At 37.4% G+C, this 17515-nt stretch overlaps 1 protein-coding gene across 1 annotated transcript in view; it reads left to right on the plus strand.

Moving 5' to 3' along the window:
* Positions 1-1588: 1588 nt before the first annotated feature.
* The window catches only part of HFM1 (helicase for meiosis 1), a 44236-nt gene continuing 28309 nt past the window's right edge, over positions 1589-17515 (plus strand). The window contains exons 1-8 of the mRNA XM_082287113.1: positions 1589-1722; positions 6273-6332; positions 12137-12188; positions 12290-12358; positions 13033-13186; positions 13574-13695; positions 15130-15436; positions 16182-16447. Of these exons, the coding sequence (XP_082143239.1) occupies positions 13116-13186; positions 13574-13695; positions 15130-15436; positions 16182-16447 (766 nt within the window). The 5' untranslated portion in view covers positions 1589-1722; positions 6273-6332; positions 12137-12188; positions 12290-12358; positions 13033-13115. The remainder of the gene's footprint in view (positions 1723-6272; positions 6333-12136; positions 12189-12289; positions 12359-13032; positions 13187-13573; positions 13696-15129; positions 15437-16181; positions 16448-17515) is intronic.

Consider the following 17515-nt stretch of genomic DNA (forward strand, 5'->3'; position numbering starts at 1 on the left):
GTGGTGTTAACTGATATCTTCTTTGAAAGAAATTAATTTTAAATCAGAGAAATTGGATATATATGAATGAAATATTTCATTTCTTTTTCCTGAGAACTGGTAGATTACTAACCTAGATGCTTGGTTTAATGCAACCATTACAGTAATGAAATGCAGCATTGTCTTTTGTGTTTGGTATCAGGGCCTTTTTTCTTCTCTTTTCCAATATTTCTTTAAATATTTCTTGAGGGTTTTTATGTTTAAAATAGCAGTTACTTGAAATGCTGTAAATATTAATAGAAATTTGGTTAGTAGCAAGCCCCTTTCCCCAGTTTAATATGAGGATAGTGCTTTTTTAATCCTTTTCAAACATAGGGTAAATAGTTCCTTGTATAATGTCAAAATATAACCTAGAAATACCATTTTGTCCAAATTCCAGTTTTATAGGACTTAAGATACATGCTGCATACTGTCTAGCTATACAGATCATCATGGGAAATTTGGCTTGTTTTTATGACAATAGCAAATAACATTGCAGAATTTTTTCACTATTAAAGTAAAACTAGGACAAATTTAGATAAGGCAAAAATATATCTAAAATTAAAAACAATCCTACACCTAAAAAAATCTCATTTTAATGCATTTTTCTACAAGATTGTTCTGAATGAATTAGAAATTACTGAAGAACTGTTAAAGCAAAGTCATGTCCTGCTGAATTTTCACCATAATAAGAATATTCCACTTGATGATACCAACTTGGCCCAAGGTTTTTATGGGAAGTCTCTTTACTATGATGAGAACTATTTTTTCAACCACTCTAGGTGGAAATGCACTGTTTTAGCTCCTGTGTCACATTAATGGTGGGTGTGCTATTTTGCTAGCTTTTAATTACCTGTCCTGCCAGCAATGGAAAGTGTCCTCTCGGTCTGCAGAACAGACCTCACTCTACCCTGCTCCACCACATTGTTTGAAATAGTCTTCAGCAGAAAAATGGCAGTTTTAACAAATTAAAGCACAAACTCCTCAAGCATCATCATGAATCTGTACCAAATTGTCCAAATATAAAGACAAAGCCAACCAAACTGCCTAAGATTAGTATCATATACAGTAAAATCTTATACTGTGATTATGATGCCAGTAAGCTTCTGGGAAATCAACAAAGGAATCAGTAGGTATAACCATTAAAAATAAAGCTATGCTTTACTACCAGAGAAGTGGGTTGGCAATTAGAGGGAAATCAGTCAGAGTCCTTGAAATTCCTGGTTTTTCAGCGGCACATTGTAAAACTGTTTAATTGGCAGGAAAGGAATAATGGTTAAAATGCTTATTTCAGGCTGAATGTGCAGCAGTGGTAGTTTCAAAGGGGGAATTGTGCTGCTGTCTTGTTCCCTAAGATAATTACTGTAGATTAGTTTATTGTCTTAAAATGATATGTACTAGTACATGTGTGTGCTTATAGTTCTGGGCTTCCCATGTATGGGTTTCTATATTTAGTGCTGGAGGCATGTTTCATGCCCTCAGTGTCAGATGAAAAGGACCAGGTGACACTCGAGCTGTATTTTCAACTCTTGAAATACACACAGTGCACACCCATAAGCTAAATGACAAAGCAGAAAGACTGTGAAAGACAAATTCCCTTTACTATTTGGGAAACAGATGACAAGAAGCAGTAGTAATGGCCCTGGTTTAAAAGCTTGGAATATTTGGGGAAATAGGAGTTTACTTCTGAAACATGAAATACATGTAAGTACATGGACCTGGATCTTTCTTTGGAGGCTAACCTAGGCAGCTACTACAGAAGCTGGGACTTCAGGGTCCAGATGCCCCTCCCAGGAGCCTCAGCTACTCTTGGAGTTTTTTGGGGTTTTTTTTGAGTAAACTTCCTCTGCTTTTCTGATATCTCCTGTTTTATTGCAGAGTTGTTATTGTGGTAATAGCTCCATCAGCTCCATCATGATAACTGCCTTGTACCTCTGCACTTCTCTGGCATCTGGAAAGCAGTGGTTGGAGCTGCCTTGCAGAGCTCTCAGCTCTGACTGGCAACATGATAAATATGTGCTCTAAAATGGCATGATTGCTGGCCTTTGTCTTAACATTTTAGTGCATTTCTCTTGCTCACACTGCAGTTTTTAATTACTATTATTTTAAACGAATACTGTGAGTTTTAGTTAATTCTGAAGTTCTGTAGATCTATATTCTGTACCTTGTGCACAGGTGATTAAGATTCTTCCCCATACATACAGAGTAGCTATGAGGAATGCCTTGGCACTGTGATTTTTTTGTCATTTTTTTCTTTTTTTTTGTTAAGAGGAGATTTATCCTAACACTTTGTTTTCCTTGGTACTCCTGCTGTTACCACTTCTATTGCCCAAGGAAATGTTTCTACCTCAAATCCCTCTGCTTCCACAGTCTATGCACACAGACTGTGAATATAGGCCAAAGGTCACACTTTGGAGAAAACGGAAAGGTGGAGGGAAAAGGAAAAGTTATAGGTCTCAAAAAGGGGGTGTCTTGGTGAAATTTAATGGCTTTTTACATGAAGGAGCTTAGGTTGGGGATTCTTACAGCCTCCTTGGTCATACCATTCTGGCTCTGTAGAGGCAAAGCCAGAAGAAAAAGAAGATCTAAAACAAGGGGACAGGAGATGGATTTCTTTTTGTATCTATATTTAATTAAAATGCTGTCTGAATATCATGAGAATTTTATCTATCAGCAACTTCTCAACAAAGAAAATAAGACTCTTTATGAAAAAAATTATTTTCACATTGGGTATTTTGTAATCAGCTTATGAAGACCAAATGTTAAAGTTATTTGCCTAGGTGTTGCAAATGTAGCTTGTTTTACAGGAAACCAAGACACTTAAATGAGTGCAAAGAAGTAATGAATGGTTACTAAACACTTGAAATTCACACTGTAACATTCAGCAATGCTGCAGCAACAGTTTAGGTTAGGCTGACATTTTTTGTAAGTTAGTATGATTTGCGGAACCATTCTGTTAAGACATGAGTTTTTAATCTTTAGTTTCTTTCATACTAAATTAAACAGTTTTAAGACCTACATAAAATCCACTCCTGCAATTCAATGTTATTAGAATGTGAACAAGGTACATTTTGCACTTTTAAATAGTGATTTGACCTTTTGGCTTTTTTTGCAAATGTGATCCAAACATCACTGATGTCACTAGAAATGTCACTTTGCTTACTTATAGTGGCTATTTGGTTGGATCTCTTTACATGTATTAAATATTTGGACAAGAGCACACATGACAGTATTCTCTTGTAGCCTAGGGGAATGCAGTGATTTGGTTGGGGGGGTCTCCCAAGTCTAAAGTGATTTTCCTGAGTCAAACAGCCATATTGGCACATATGTACTCTTTCTACATAAAGCTTAATTATTCCATACAATTTTAAATGGTTTTACCCTCAAAGAGCTGATACAAGCTTGGATCACAAAACCCAATAGTGGAATAACTGGAGCTTTCATTCACGAGATGGGAGATGTGGACTGAAATCACTTCACAGAAAGGGAAGGGATCTTGAGTGAATACTATAATGCTGTTTGGTAAAATGAGAAGGGAGAACCCTACCGGACTTTATAGTGATGTGCTAGACTTAATAAATTCCCAAGTCATCTTTAGAATTACATAGGAAGCCAGGGCTTTCAATTTTCTACAGAACATTCCAGCAGAAAACACACATATCACCTTTCAGAAGAAGATGACTCACAAAACTGTCAGACCATTATGACAAACCTGAGTTCTTCTGTAGACAAAGTCCACTGATCAGTCCATCTTTCCTCTGTGTATTTAAATGTATGTGTCCTCTTCTGAATATCTTAGCACAAAATTTACCAGTAAGTCTATATGGTCTGAATTAATACATGAAAGGGTTGATTAGTGAATAGCTGGACTAAATATGCAAATTATAAAGTTTTCTTCAAGGCTTTATATGAGATGTTTTAAAAACTTTATCAATGTCAACATGTCAGCCTGCATTTCTCTGTGAAATCTTGAAACTGCTCTTTCATCTATGTTGTAAACACATCAACAAGTATGTAGAATGTCTTGACTTTGAAATGCTGTCACCTACTTTCTGTATCGTTGTCAGTAGTCAGCTTGTTATAAAAATGTTTCATATCTAACTCTGTTTCTTTTGGTAGTGTGTCAACATACTGCATTTTTCAGCTGTGTTCCTTGCTGCCTCTTCCATTTTTATCAAAAATTCTGTGTGACAGAAGTTTTTCTCTTTCTTTGCAACATGTTGATATCTCAGGTTCTCCACTGTCACCAAAGCAGTTGTGCTACTTTGAGGATAAGTTGAGTCTGTGTAAACCATCTTCAGCATTTTGTGGCAAAGTGCAGTGGGATTTTTGTACTCAAATGTCTTTGTGATGGTGAGAAGTCCCCAAGCTTCAGTCATTGTCTCTACTTCTTAGTTTGGAAGTTTCCCAGAATGTGTTCTATTTAATACTGTGCCTACTCCTGAGATGCTTGGCAGTTGGAAGTCCACAGTTTGCTTGGAACAAACCCATGTGGTGATGGACAGTTTCTTAAATGTGAGTGTATTCAGGCATTCCATTCTGCTGTTTCTCATGTAATTTCTTGTTTTGTTTTGGGGTTTGTTTTCAGAACATATCAGGAACTGGTACAATTGCCTCAAGTGCCCCAACTGGAATCTGAACATCTGTATTTAGTTACTGCATTCCAAAATGCAAGACATTTGCTACTTTAAAGTTTTGAATTATACTTGTTTCACAAGGATTTTCAGTCCAAAAAATACAATACTGCTGGAGTTTACATTTGGTAATAAATTTACATTTGGTATAAATTTGGTTGAATTGGAAAACAATATGTTCAAATGCCTTTGAGACTTGTGCAATAGAATTGGATAGCTTTGTACATGAAGGTCAATTAACCCATGGACTATGATGAGGTACTGAACAGATACCACAATCATAGAATCCTTCTGGTTGGAAAAGACCTTTACAATCATCAAGTCCAACCGTTAACTCAGCACTGCCAAGTCCACCACTAAACCATGTCTCTAAGAACCACGTTTACAGACCTTTTGAACCAGCCCCCAGATGGTCACTCCACCACTTCCCTGGGCAGCCTGTTCCAATGCCTGATAACCCTTTCCATGAAGAATATTCAATCTATACCTTGTCTGGCACAACCTGAGGCCATTTCTTCTTATCCTGATATTAGATACTTTTATCATTCCTGTGTGTTGCATCTTGCGGCATCTACAACAGGACAGTTTCAAAGGCCAAGTCGTGTTAAGTTTCTACATCAACATGGTTCAAGTGCTGTAAAACACAATTTCCTGGTATCTGATATGAGTCAGGAGGGTTGGCTTGTGTCTGTTCTATCATCTGTAAGGATGAACAATACTTCTGCACTTGTACTTTCTGTTGTGTATTACTTGCACTGCAATAATTTGCTAATGCTATCCTCAGGACTAGACCACAATTTGTTACCTGTGTACAAGACACACAGTTTTGCACTTAACCTTTTTTTGATGTATCAGTAAATATATTACATTATCAAGCATTGAATTAGTAAATTTAAAATCATAAGGCTTAAGGCAATGATCCTAAAAGTTGAAATAGGGAGAAAATATAAACTTTGAAGAATGTATGCTTTCTACCTTAATGCAAGAAGAATAAACTTCGTTTTTGAAGAAAGATCAGTGCATGAACTTGTTTCCTCCTCTATCAGTATAGATCACATTCCTGATAACTAACATATCATAAAGAAACATTTTCTAGTTATGGTATGTTTCAAAACCAGGTTGACATGAACCTGAGATCAAACAAAATCTGTATACACGGACCTACTTTGAAAAAGCTAAGGATCTGTAGGGTGTTCAGATCATATAGTCTGCAGAAATTTAATTGGCATATTGTTGCTGTTTAACTTAAAATGCACAGCATAGCTACAGTAAGGAAGATTATTAGAAATAACTGAGTAAGTAGGCTGTCATCCTAGGAAAGACAGTTTTAAATTAAAAGAATTATCTTTGGAATACATATGTGTCTTAGCCCTGACTACATCAAGCCATTAATCATACTGGCTGGACCCCCCACACTTTGCATATGGATCACACTGCTGCTTTAAACACTGTTGGTGGTTGAGTTGCTTTATTCAACCTTAATCAGTATAAATTTAATAATTAGGATGTGACCAGGGAAGGCAGAAAGTGAGGAAGATGAACTTTTTCTAGAAATCTTTGGATAAGCATTTCAAAGACAACAGTACCTAAAATATTTGTTTCTTTTTTTTCCAAACAAAGTGGAGTGGACACAAAGCCAAGAAAATAAATTCCCTTGAGGAGGAATCGGACACATAGTTGGTAAGTGGCCACAGTGTCATGGTTTCCCTACCTCTCATCTGCTCCTCACATCATTGTTTGCCAAAATAATAAACCACATTTGAACAGATATAAACTTTCTTGGTGAATAAAAATGCTATGTGTAAAACAAAATGTATTCTAAAAATTAATCTTAGACCAGTATTTTCAAAACCCACAAATTTTCTTCTGTTCCTTGAATATGGACAAATATTTATTTTTTTACAAGTTAAAAAATTATTCTAGGAAAAAAATCTATAGCTTTCCTAGTACACTTATCTAATAAAAGGAAGCATGCTAAAAAAATGTTACTTTTCAGGAGTTCTGAATAATTTTTTCTCAATTATAGCATTATAATTTCCAATCCAAAGCAAGAAATTTTTCTGACAGAAACATTTTCAAAGGGCATGAACCATCACAGGATCTGGAATCCAGATGTTAGCTGTATAGCTGTAAATAGAATTAATTAATAATAATTTAGAACAAAAAGCCAATAAAATAAGAGCATTTGTTGTACCTTATACTTCTGTTGAGAACTGATGTCCACAAAATAGCTCTACCTTAAAAAAATCCATTCCATTCCTACCTTTAAAAAAGTACATTGTTGGAATTGACAAGATGAAAATAACCAGGTATTTTCCAAAACAGTGGTTGCAGAGAGAACTTTCAGGTTAGTCATATGTACAAAAGCAGACATGGACACTTTTCAATGAGACATTTTTTGTTTCATTTTTAGGGGAAGCAGCACTGATTTGCCACCTAGGAGGTGTATTCCAAATGAGCAAATATCACTGCAGCATTAATCTCATTTTCTTTCCTTCTGCATATGTCTAATTTCATCAGCTGATTTAGATTTGATTTAGATATATAGGAATTTTAAAGTATCAGTTATGTGAACTATAAAGTCTATACTCAATATATCTCCTTTGTCTATGTGGAAAATTGCTAATGTCTCTAATTATATAGGACATAAATGCTTGTACATGGCACGATTTGTTCAGGGCGGAGTTGTAAATGTGGAATGTGCTTGTTTTGTTAATTTGAAGCATGAGACTAATACTATATATAATGAAAATAGTTCTTGATGGTCAGTCTATACCTTAGAGGCTCAGTAAGATGAGTTCATCTCTTAAAAGTGTAAGAAAAAAATTATATGGGTAAGAAATTGAAAAAGGAAACAAAGGTAAAAATGTACAGAAAAGACTACTTTCTCCACTTTGCCATGAAAAAAAACAATAGTGCTAAAAATATTTTAGTTTAGCCACATAAAAATCAAAGTTCAAGAGCTAAACTTCCTGGAGAAGCATCTGTTTGGGGGCACCGCAGGAGCAGGCTGCTGGCTCTGCCCTGGGGAGCAGTGCCTTGTTTCAGCGCTGGGACAGCCCCTCGGGCGGACACGCAGAGCAGGATTGCCACGTCCCAGCGGGAGCCGCGTTTAGCTCTCTTAAGACCCAATCTTGCAAACACTTATGCACGTGAGTAATTTCAGCTGCCACAAATCAGGTTATTCACCTGTTTTAAGTTTTTACAGGGGTGGTGCAACATCCGGCCCACATTTGTAAATGCTAGCCAACATGATAAAATGGAAGAAACTCCCCTTTTCCTCACCTAGCTGGGTAACTTCATTTTTGCTGTATTTTTATTTGTACTTTATTTTTCTGGAGAAGTTTACAGGTGCAAATATTTTTTTAAAATTATTGAATTTTACAATTTCATTAATAAATTGATGATTGCAACCACCTCAAGCACTGGTAAAAATCATGCAGTTCAGGGGTTGCCTGTGACTTCAGGCCTTCTAACATTTCACAGTGATTTCTGCCATGAGGAAGGGTGCTTTTTAGAGACCAATGGTTTTGTCATGTCTCCGAAATTGTGGATAAAGCTCAACAAAGGAAACTGAGAGAAGTCAGCACCGATTGGGAGCTCACTTACATCTTCCTTCTTTTCTGTACTTAATTTGTTGCTGATTTGCTCAGTTTGTAAGTTCTGAAGGAAGCTGAACCTTCTAACAGCTCTGTATTTAGCAAGTATGAGAATTGTTCTGTTATACGGATCACTGAACAATGTCTGGTGTTCATGATTTTCTAGTTGTGTTGCTCCAGAACATGCAAGTTTATGACTTAGTATGTGATCTCTGTGAGCTGGAAAGACTCAAAACATATGGCAGATCAGATGTTAGGCTTGGGGAAAATCAAAAATTAAACTGTCTCAGAGCAGTTGAGAGACTGCTTTGCTATATATTTTATGTGATTTCTGGGTGTGTTGAGGGAGATGTCACCTAGGGAAAGGAATTGAAGAAAAAAATAGCTTTAAAAAATGAACTGTTTGTATTATGGCTTTAAACATTAAAGTCTGGTCAGCTAAAAGCAGATGCTGTGAACGAAGATGGAAACTTGCCTGAGGCCAGAAGCAAAGAAGGCATTCACTAATAGTAAAAAGGAAAAATGCTTTCTGGTTTCAGAATTTAGTATAAGCAAAAAATGAATGCTTACTGCATGCTTATAGTCACAAACATTTTCCCACTTTTATTCAGATTACTGAATAAAACTGATGGCTTCAGAATATAATTTCAGACAATGGGTTCATTATCAATCCTGATTGTTTTCTAAGGTCTTTATAAAATCTTTTGTTATTCCATGCCGGCCAAGATCCTATCATGCTGGAAGTAGGAATGAAGTGCTTCTCACTTTTGGCTGTCTGCCCAGTAATTAGATGAGGAGGTGGGGTAAAGCATCTAAATGCGTGCTATAAAATTTGGAATATTGTCATATGACACAATTCTGATGCAAGTCTTTTAAAGGGAAGAATAAATACAGGAAAGACCTGAATATACACCAGATAGTAAAAATGAACATGATATTTCTTGCATTGAATTCTTAATTGACCTGGGCTTGCACAACTTGAGCGAACACTCATTATGTAAACACAAACAATGTCTAAGAATTTGAAATGGAAAGTTAAAAATTAATCAATATTTTCAAGAAAGAAAAAAACATTGATTAAATAAAAATTATTTATGTTTAAATCAATCAATATTTGAGAACATATTCTCCTTTTCATCTATTTATATTTGAGGAAATACATATTTACAGTTGCTGCCTCTATAGTATTTGTTGAATGTCATGAAGCTTTGAACCAGCTTAGAATTTAGACTTAGACAGTTGTGCAGTTTATTTAAAGTTTTCTAGTTCAAAAGCTATGCTCCAATGGCAAGTCCAGAATTTTACGTTGCAGTATTTTGGGGCAGAGGGGGGTAAGCAACCTAATTCTGCATTTTACAAATACTTTGTAATATTGTTTCAATTCTTATAATTTGAGGGATTTTGTTGCACCGCTTGAGCAGCAAGGAAAAAACCTTATTTTCAAAAATCCACTAGAAAGGATAAATATTTTCAGTATCTTTATTTCTTCCTGCAGGAACCATTTTCCTAATTGAGTCATACGGCTCAGGAATCAGCAGCCTTTTCTAATTTACCCCAGGGTCGAAGTGAGTAAGAACTTTTCAAGAGAGTAATTCCCAATAACTCCGTGCTTGGACAAGTTACAAGTCGAGCATCAGTCGAGTGTCTCCACATTCCTCTTTGACAGTTTTTATGGGGAATTTAGGCCCATCCTTTCCGATTTCCGAGTGGGGGGTTTGTCAGGTGCTGCGCCTGGGCCGCCCCTCAGAGGGAAGGCAGCGGGCGTGAGGCGGGCGCGCCGCCCTCCATTTCGCGCCGGCGGGAGCCCCGAGCCCCGGAGCGGCGAGGGAGGGACGGCGGGAGCCCCGAGTCCCTGAGGGAGCGCCGGCCGCGCACAGTGCCGGGGAGGAGCGGGCCGCCATCGCCGCTTCCCGCCGGCCCCGCTGAGGCTGCTCAAGCGCGCGGCCCCGCCGCGGCCGCCATTTTGCGCAGTAGTAGCGGCGGGAGGCGCTGTTGGTGAGGCGGGAGCGGCAGCGTTCTCCTTCCTAAGCGGAGGGAGCGGGAGCCTGGCTGTGAGGGGCCTCAGGGTCCCGCGGGAGCCGGGGAGCAGCGCAGGGAGCTGGGGATGCGCTCCGCGCCTTCGGGGCACCGGGCAGTTGCGGTTTGTTTGGGTCAGCACCCCTTTGGGCCCCTGGAGAGAACACTGTGATTAAATACGTGGTCTGAGGAAAAGTTTTGGTTTAGGAGGAAGTTGCAAAGCAAAGTGGCTTCAAAACTGAGCAGACGCCCTCATGGGCTGCCGTGTTTGTGTGTAGTAAGGTGTTTCTTAAAGCAGATACATGAGAGAGGTCGCTCACAGGATTTGGCAAGCACCTCTTAGTAAATGTGAATCAGTGGTCTGTGCTGCTCCTGCAAACACCTACTCCCTTATTCTGCCATCTGGAATATGCATTTTCCCTGTGGAATCCAACAGCATTGAGCGCGTGGAAAAGATGCTTTGTTTCCTTGCCATCTTGGAAACGTTTTGGGCTCCTCCCCACCACTCCCACCCCTGCCTTTTTTGCTTTCTTCTTTTGCTTTAAAAGTCTGAGAGACTTTTTCACTGTTTCCTAGCTGAAGCAGGTGGGTGAATGCAGAGCTGCATACAGTGCATTTCTTTTAGATTTCCAGTCTTGCAGAATGACCATGACATCTCTTTTTATTTTTTCTTTTACATTATCAAGCAATTGGGATTAATAGAACTAGTCAAAGAATAAATGACACGTAGAGAGCAGGGGCCCCAGAGATCAAACATTGTGTATAATAAAGGTTGTTCAAGGATGGTAATCATAAATCCAAACTATTTAAATGGAAGTTGCATAATCATAGATTGATGATTCCCCACCTGAGGTAGGAAAACCATTTCATACTGGTGTGCAGTATTTACACCTCCTTGAACCGGATGGAGCAGTGGTTATTCACTTGGATAGGCACTAACACAGATTATTACTACTTCAATAACTGTGACTTGATTAGTGCTCCTCACAGATACTTTCTGCTGCCACTACTGATACCAAGCCTGAGAGCTCCTGCTTTAGATTACTGACATTAAAAGCATGTGAAGACATGGTGGCAAAATGAAACACCTTTGTTGTACTTTTCTGTGTGATTTCTAAATTCTAGATTTATTAATGTGAAGGGGGAAATGGCAAAACCTGGCGGGGAGGGGGAGTGGCAGAAATTAGCAGAAGTGGTACTGCAGGCTTACCGTGTGTAGAAGGGGCATAGACAGATTTCTTTGAAGTTCTTCACTGTGTTCACAGACAGTTTTGGATACATGCTCTATATTCTCCTGGTATCGTAAAATGTTTTTTATTTTAAATTTGAAACCTTGCTCTGGAATATTTGAAGATTTACAGATTCTGTAAAAGAAAAATACTTTTAAAGTTTTTGATTCACAGCTGACAGTGTGCAGTAATTAAGTAAACCTGAAGCCTATTTGCAAAGCACTCTTAAAGATCCCTTTCATATGTTGCTAATGAGATGCTGGAGTACAAAAGAAGAGTCACCTTTGGTTTTGTCTCTGTAGATAAAGAAGAAAGCTTTGCTTTGTTATTTTACCTCCAGAGTTGGCCTTTATTGAGCTTTATAAACTTCATTTGTATTTTACCTTTTGTTTCAGTGAATCTAAGATTTTTGACTCACAAAATCATTTGTGTGGTATTCTTTTAGTAATATCTTTGTTTTTTAAAGTTGTCCTCAAGCAAAATTAGGAGTTTTAAAACTTCTCAACGGAAACACATAAAGAAGCATTTCTAATGTCTACAGATGGTGCTAAATGAAAAACATTTAAGTTAGCTGGAGTATTTTTAATACTAATGTAAATAATAAATAATTTAGAAATAATCTCTGGTCCTAATGTTTCAGAACAAACCTGTTAACGGCATTAGGGTGTCAGGCCCATACTCCAAAAACCCAGGTAAGCAATTTGCATGTAGGTTTTAAAAAGTGTCATTTGCTTGTAAATTTAAATAATTGTTGGGCTAGCAGTATAATTTATTTTTTTTTTTTTTTTTTTAGGTAACAGTATAATTTTGTTTTGCAAAAATGTGACAGACTGTGATCATAACAAAAACAATTGGAGAAAAGGTATATTGGCTGCAGTTGTATAAAATAATCACAGAATATACTGAGTTGGAAGGGACTCACAGGGATCGTCGAGTCCAACTCCTGGCCCTGCACAGGACACCCCAGGAGTCACACCATGTGCCTGAGAGCACTGTCCAAATGCATCTTGAACTCTGTCAGGCTGGTGCTGTGAGCACTTCCCTGGGGAGCCTGTTCCAGTGCCCAGCCACCCTCTGGGTGAAAACCTTTTTCTAATCTCCAAGCTAAACCTACCCTGACACGATTTCAGGCCATTCTCTTGGGTCCTGTAACTGGTCACCACAGAGAAGAGATCAGTGCCTGCTCCTCCTCTTCCCCTCACCAGGAAGTTGTAGAATGTGATGAGGTGTCCCCTCATTTTTCTCTTCTCTAGGCTAAATCTTAGCATTGTTCTCAGAAATTAAATACTTTAACATAAACTTTATCTGGATCTTCACTCCTACCCTCTTTTCCCTCCCAGATACGTCATGGTAGTAAAGGTTGCTTCAAGTGCTGCCCTACAGGGCTTTTTTTAGTCAGAAGTAATAGGAACCATGTTTTATCAGGAGAGAGATTCTCTATTTGAAGAATTAAGAATGCAGTCAAGAGCTCTAAAAGAAAACATTATAGAAATTAAATATTGGCACTTATAACTAATAAACTTTCTATTGCTTTAGACAGGTTCAAGTCTAGTAATTTCAGTTTTACGGTTGCTTGTGCTGCCCTTAGAAGACTAAGAGATTTCCCATTTGATATAAAAATGTTCAACTCTGCAGACATGGTCTTTTCACTGGATAATTTATTTTATGAAAGACCAGATATGAGACAAAGGTAAATCTTTATTGTTAGATATATATAATTGTTTTCCAGGTTTTTCCATACTGAATCAATTTATAGCAGTGTTTTTTCTTATGACTCACTTTTTTGTCTACTGATAGAAATGTGGGGCTAGAAATTTCTAGGTCCATAACCCATACTTTGAAATGTTTCTCCAAGCACATTCAATGATGCAGGTGTATCTTAGGGCTATAAGAAATTGGGGTTAGCAGAGGTTTTGTCTCTTTAATTTTATGCTATTAAAAGTCACATGAATTGAAGAACAAGAATATGTTTTAGCAGGAGAAACAATGGGTTATTTATGATTAGTGATTTTGAGCTAGTTGTTGTGGTGGGTGCTTAAAAAGTGCTTTTTACCTCACGTTTGTGTGTTAAAAATAGGTGTCTGGAAAATGAAGAGCGTAAGACTTGGTTTATTGCACCTGCTCCAGCTATTGCTGAAATTCCAGCTGCAGAGGAGCTACGGAGGGAACTGGAAGAAAACTCAGCCAGCACTCATAAGGGTAAAGTATCATAGAACAGAATCCCAGAATCGCTGGAAAGGTTGGAAAAGATGTTAAGAGGATCAAGTCCACGCATAAACCTGCAAAGTCTGACTAAATCATAATACTTGACATTGATATTAAATTACTTAACAAGTAATTAGTGTGACAGATCATTCCTCTTTTGCTGTGGAATATGAAATATTCTAGGTATGCAAGTAGAGACAAAGAATGTATTTGAGTTGAGAATGATGGTGTTCAATGTGCCAGGAGCATAGCAGTTCTCTTTAGGCATATACATGCCACAAGTTTACTGTGCAGAAGTGGGCAAGGTAAGAAGTATAATCAAAATTTCAGTTACTGCATATTGTTTCACGAAGCATTGAAACACAATGTGAAGTGGTTGTAAGGGCATAATGTTATCACATGGATCTGATGGCCTGTCTCCCACCCAAGGAACAGAGAGTTTATGTGACACTTTTTTCTTCCTTTTTGGGACTTTAATCAAATCACTCAGGAGGCTAAATTTGAATCTGGTTATTAGTTGCTGCTATGTGGCATATTCCTAGACATTCAGGATTATCTTAAGGAAATTTATTTTAAAGAATTTTTTGCTTTATCTCTGTGAACTAGATTTCTGCATTTCTTAGCTGCTGTGCTGATTTATGATACTCTCTATTTAGGAATTATACTAAATGGTGGGGTTTTTTTCTACTTCATGCAAGAGTGATTCCATTTAGAGCTACTTATTCAAATAAGCTTTTTGGTGTTTGCAGAATTTGAACTGTTGAGGTTGTGTCACAAACAGGGCATTGTAATTTTGAGTTTCTAGATGGATAACGTTGAAATTAAGACTGCAAAATAGAACAGTTTTGTTATCTTGTTGCATTTAGTTGCTTATTTCTGTTCCTGCCTTTGCCTTCCTTTTGCCAACAGCAATGCTTGTTGATCTGGTCAGCCAGATCAGGACACTGATCCTACTAAGAACCTTGAAAAATGTGATAGTTAACTGAGAAGGTTATGACACCAGGCTGTCACCAACAGCAATACCACTTCCGACTGTTGCAACTGCAGTGTTTAATTTAGCTGTTTGTATCAGGAACTTCAAGCTTGGTCATTGTGTCATTTTTTTAAAAGACCATCTTTATTCTGGGACAGGGTGAAGAATTCTGTCATACGTACTGTTTTGTAGTTCTGAGGAATAGTTTTTATCCTTTACTTTGCATAGGAAGGAAAGAAAGGGACCTTATTTTTAATACTTTTTGATTGACAATGCATGCATTACATTCATTAGCATAAGTCATAAAATATACACTAAAGTTCTTGCAATGAGATAGAAATACCAGTTTGTATAATATATGTGAATTTGGCTGATTCCATGTGAAAGATATTTGATTAAATGACTATGAATAAGACTATGAATATTAATGAAATAGTAATTTATTGTTTTTGTAGCAGGAAGAAAGCACCAGAAGTTTACAGAACAATGTAAGAGTAACACAGAGGAAGTAGAAGATAAATCATCGGCACCTGTTTATTTTGGCATAGCCCCTGAAAAAGAAGTCCTGCAACTAAGTCTCGGAGAAAGAGATCAAATTAGTTTTCAGCGTGAAAACATGAAAGTGGTTTCATCTTTTCTCTCTTCTGATGAAAATAAATCTAAAAGAGTCATAGATTTTTCTCAGCGACCGCAAAATAACACATTAAATGATTTTTTAGAAAACAGTGATGATGAGAGTGTCCATTCGACATTAAGAAAAAGGTACATGTCTAGTCAACTCAGATAATTTATCACTGTCAGAATCATGTTATTATTTTAGATAAATCTGTTGAACACAAAAGTTTGGGATCCTTGAATTGAAGGTACTTCAGCAGGCTCCAGATGGTAATTCTTTCAGTATAAGGAACAAAATGTTTCTTCTTAGCAATATTTTAGTACTTTAATTAAATGTGTCCTGAGCTCAGCCTCACTCATGAGAAAAATAAGCATGAGGTTTGTTGCACAAAGTTTAAAGAAATTATTAGATAACCAAGCTTTTGGAAGATACTGCTCTGAATTCTTTATCTGCGTGGTAACAAGCAAGAAGGCTAAAATAATTTGCTTTGCAGAGCAGAGGTCAGCCAGTCAGGAATATCTTGAGCAGTTCTCAGTGTGATTTCAGTGCTGCCTGGGAGGCAAATAAACTGCTCTTCTATGTCCAGCTCCTCCCACTCCTCAGAATCTGGATGTCTCTATTGGTTTTAGTGATGCAGAAATTCAAAGTTAATCTGCTATTGGGAGTCAGAGCCCATCTGGACAGGCAATTTATTCTTTCATGTTTTTTCTGGAATGAAAGTGAAGTTAAAATGTATCTTGAAAGAGTCTTCAGGTCAGATTATATAGAGTTAGATACAATTGTATTATTTATATTACTAGTTCTGCTTCTAATGCAAATATATATAGTTTTCAAACATTAGATAAACTGTAACATTACAACAAGCTAGTGAAACTTCTGGAACTTTTGCAGGTTATTTAAAAAGTCTGGCAACACATATAAAAATACAGAACTTAAAGCTGACTCTGTTGATATGAAAGAAATTGGTACTTACTTAAATACAAGTGAAAACATGAAAGAAGTGACAAAAGAAGGTTTATGGAGAAATAATCATCATGCTCCAATAACTAAAGATCCAGATTTTACTTTGCATAGGGTAAATAATGAGGAGCTTGTGTCTGAAAATGGAATTAAAATTCAATCATTTTCTAATGCTTCAGAGATTCTGGATATGACAGGTAATTATTTTTACTCTATTTCAAGAAAAATAGTCCATTGTCTGTCTTTGTTATATAATAATAAAAGGTATCCAAGATCTGAGGTAGAGTGAAGAACATTTTGCCACCAGCTCAAGGTGAGATAATTGGCTAAAATTGATAGAATGTATTGCAATCCTGTGGAACTTAATTGTGTTGTTGTTTAATATGAACTGGCTAAACAATTTATGAAGCAGATTCACGTTTTCAGAAGTGCTAAGTCATGTGAAGCTATTTGAAAATGTCACTTCACATCCCCTAAGCAATTTGAAAAGAAACCAGCCTTGTCCCTTCATGTGGTAGAGTTTCATCTTCATTTGAAACCAGAAATTGAAAATGAAATGTTTATTTGTGGTGTGGCTCATATTTGTATCTTTGTAGAAATAGATTTTGAGTAGGAGATACCTGGAAAATGGAGGGAAGTGGTAAGACTTTGATGAAATGATAAAATACTTGGTATAGAAATTCTTTTTTACTTTTAATAGTTTTTAACTAAGTGCAGTTTATTTCTAGATTTTAGACTTTTTGGGACATGACGCATCTGTGGAATGTACCTTGTATGCCTGTCTAACTGCTACAGAAATATGGCATAGAAAATTATTTCTAGCAGAAAAATGTAGGGCAGAGCGGTGGCTTAGGATGGGATTTGGAAACAGGTCAGGAATGAAAAGCACGATTCCTGTCTGATTGCCTAATGAGCAGTGGTGATTCGATTTGTGGCTGTGGGGATAGCAGCAGATATCATTTACTTTGCCTTCAGCAAGGGTTTTCATAGAATCGCGGAGTGATTGAGAAACACCGTCTTCCACAACATTCTGCTATCCAGTAGGGATACTGTTATACAGTAGGGCACTGGGAGTGGATCAACAACTGCGTGGTGTAAAAATGGCTGGCTGAGCTCAGAGGGTGGTGGTTAATGGGTCACACTGCCCACGTGTCAGCTACAAGTGGAGTACTGCAGGGGTCTGCCCTGGAGGAGGGGGTTGACAGCAATCTCATGAAATTCAGCAGGAACAAATCCACAGTCCTGCCTCAGGGAAACAGAAGAAC

Source organism: Coloeus monedula (genome assembly GCF_965178545.1).
Source record: "Coloeus monedula genome assembly, chromosome: 9".
NCBI classification, from domain to species: domain Eukaryota; kingdom Metazoa; phylum Chordata; class Aves; order Passeriformes; family Corvidae; genus Coloeus; species Coloeus monedula.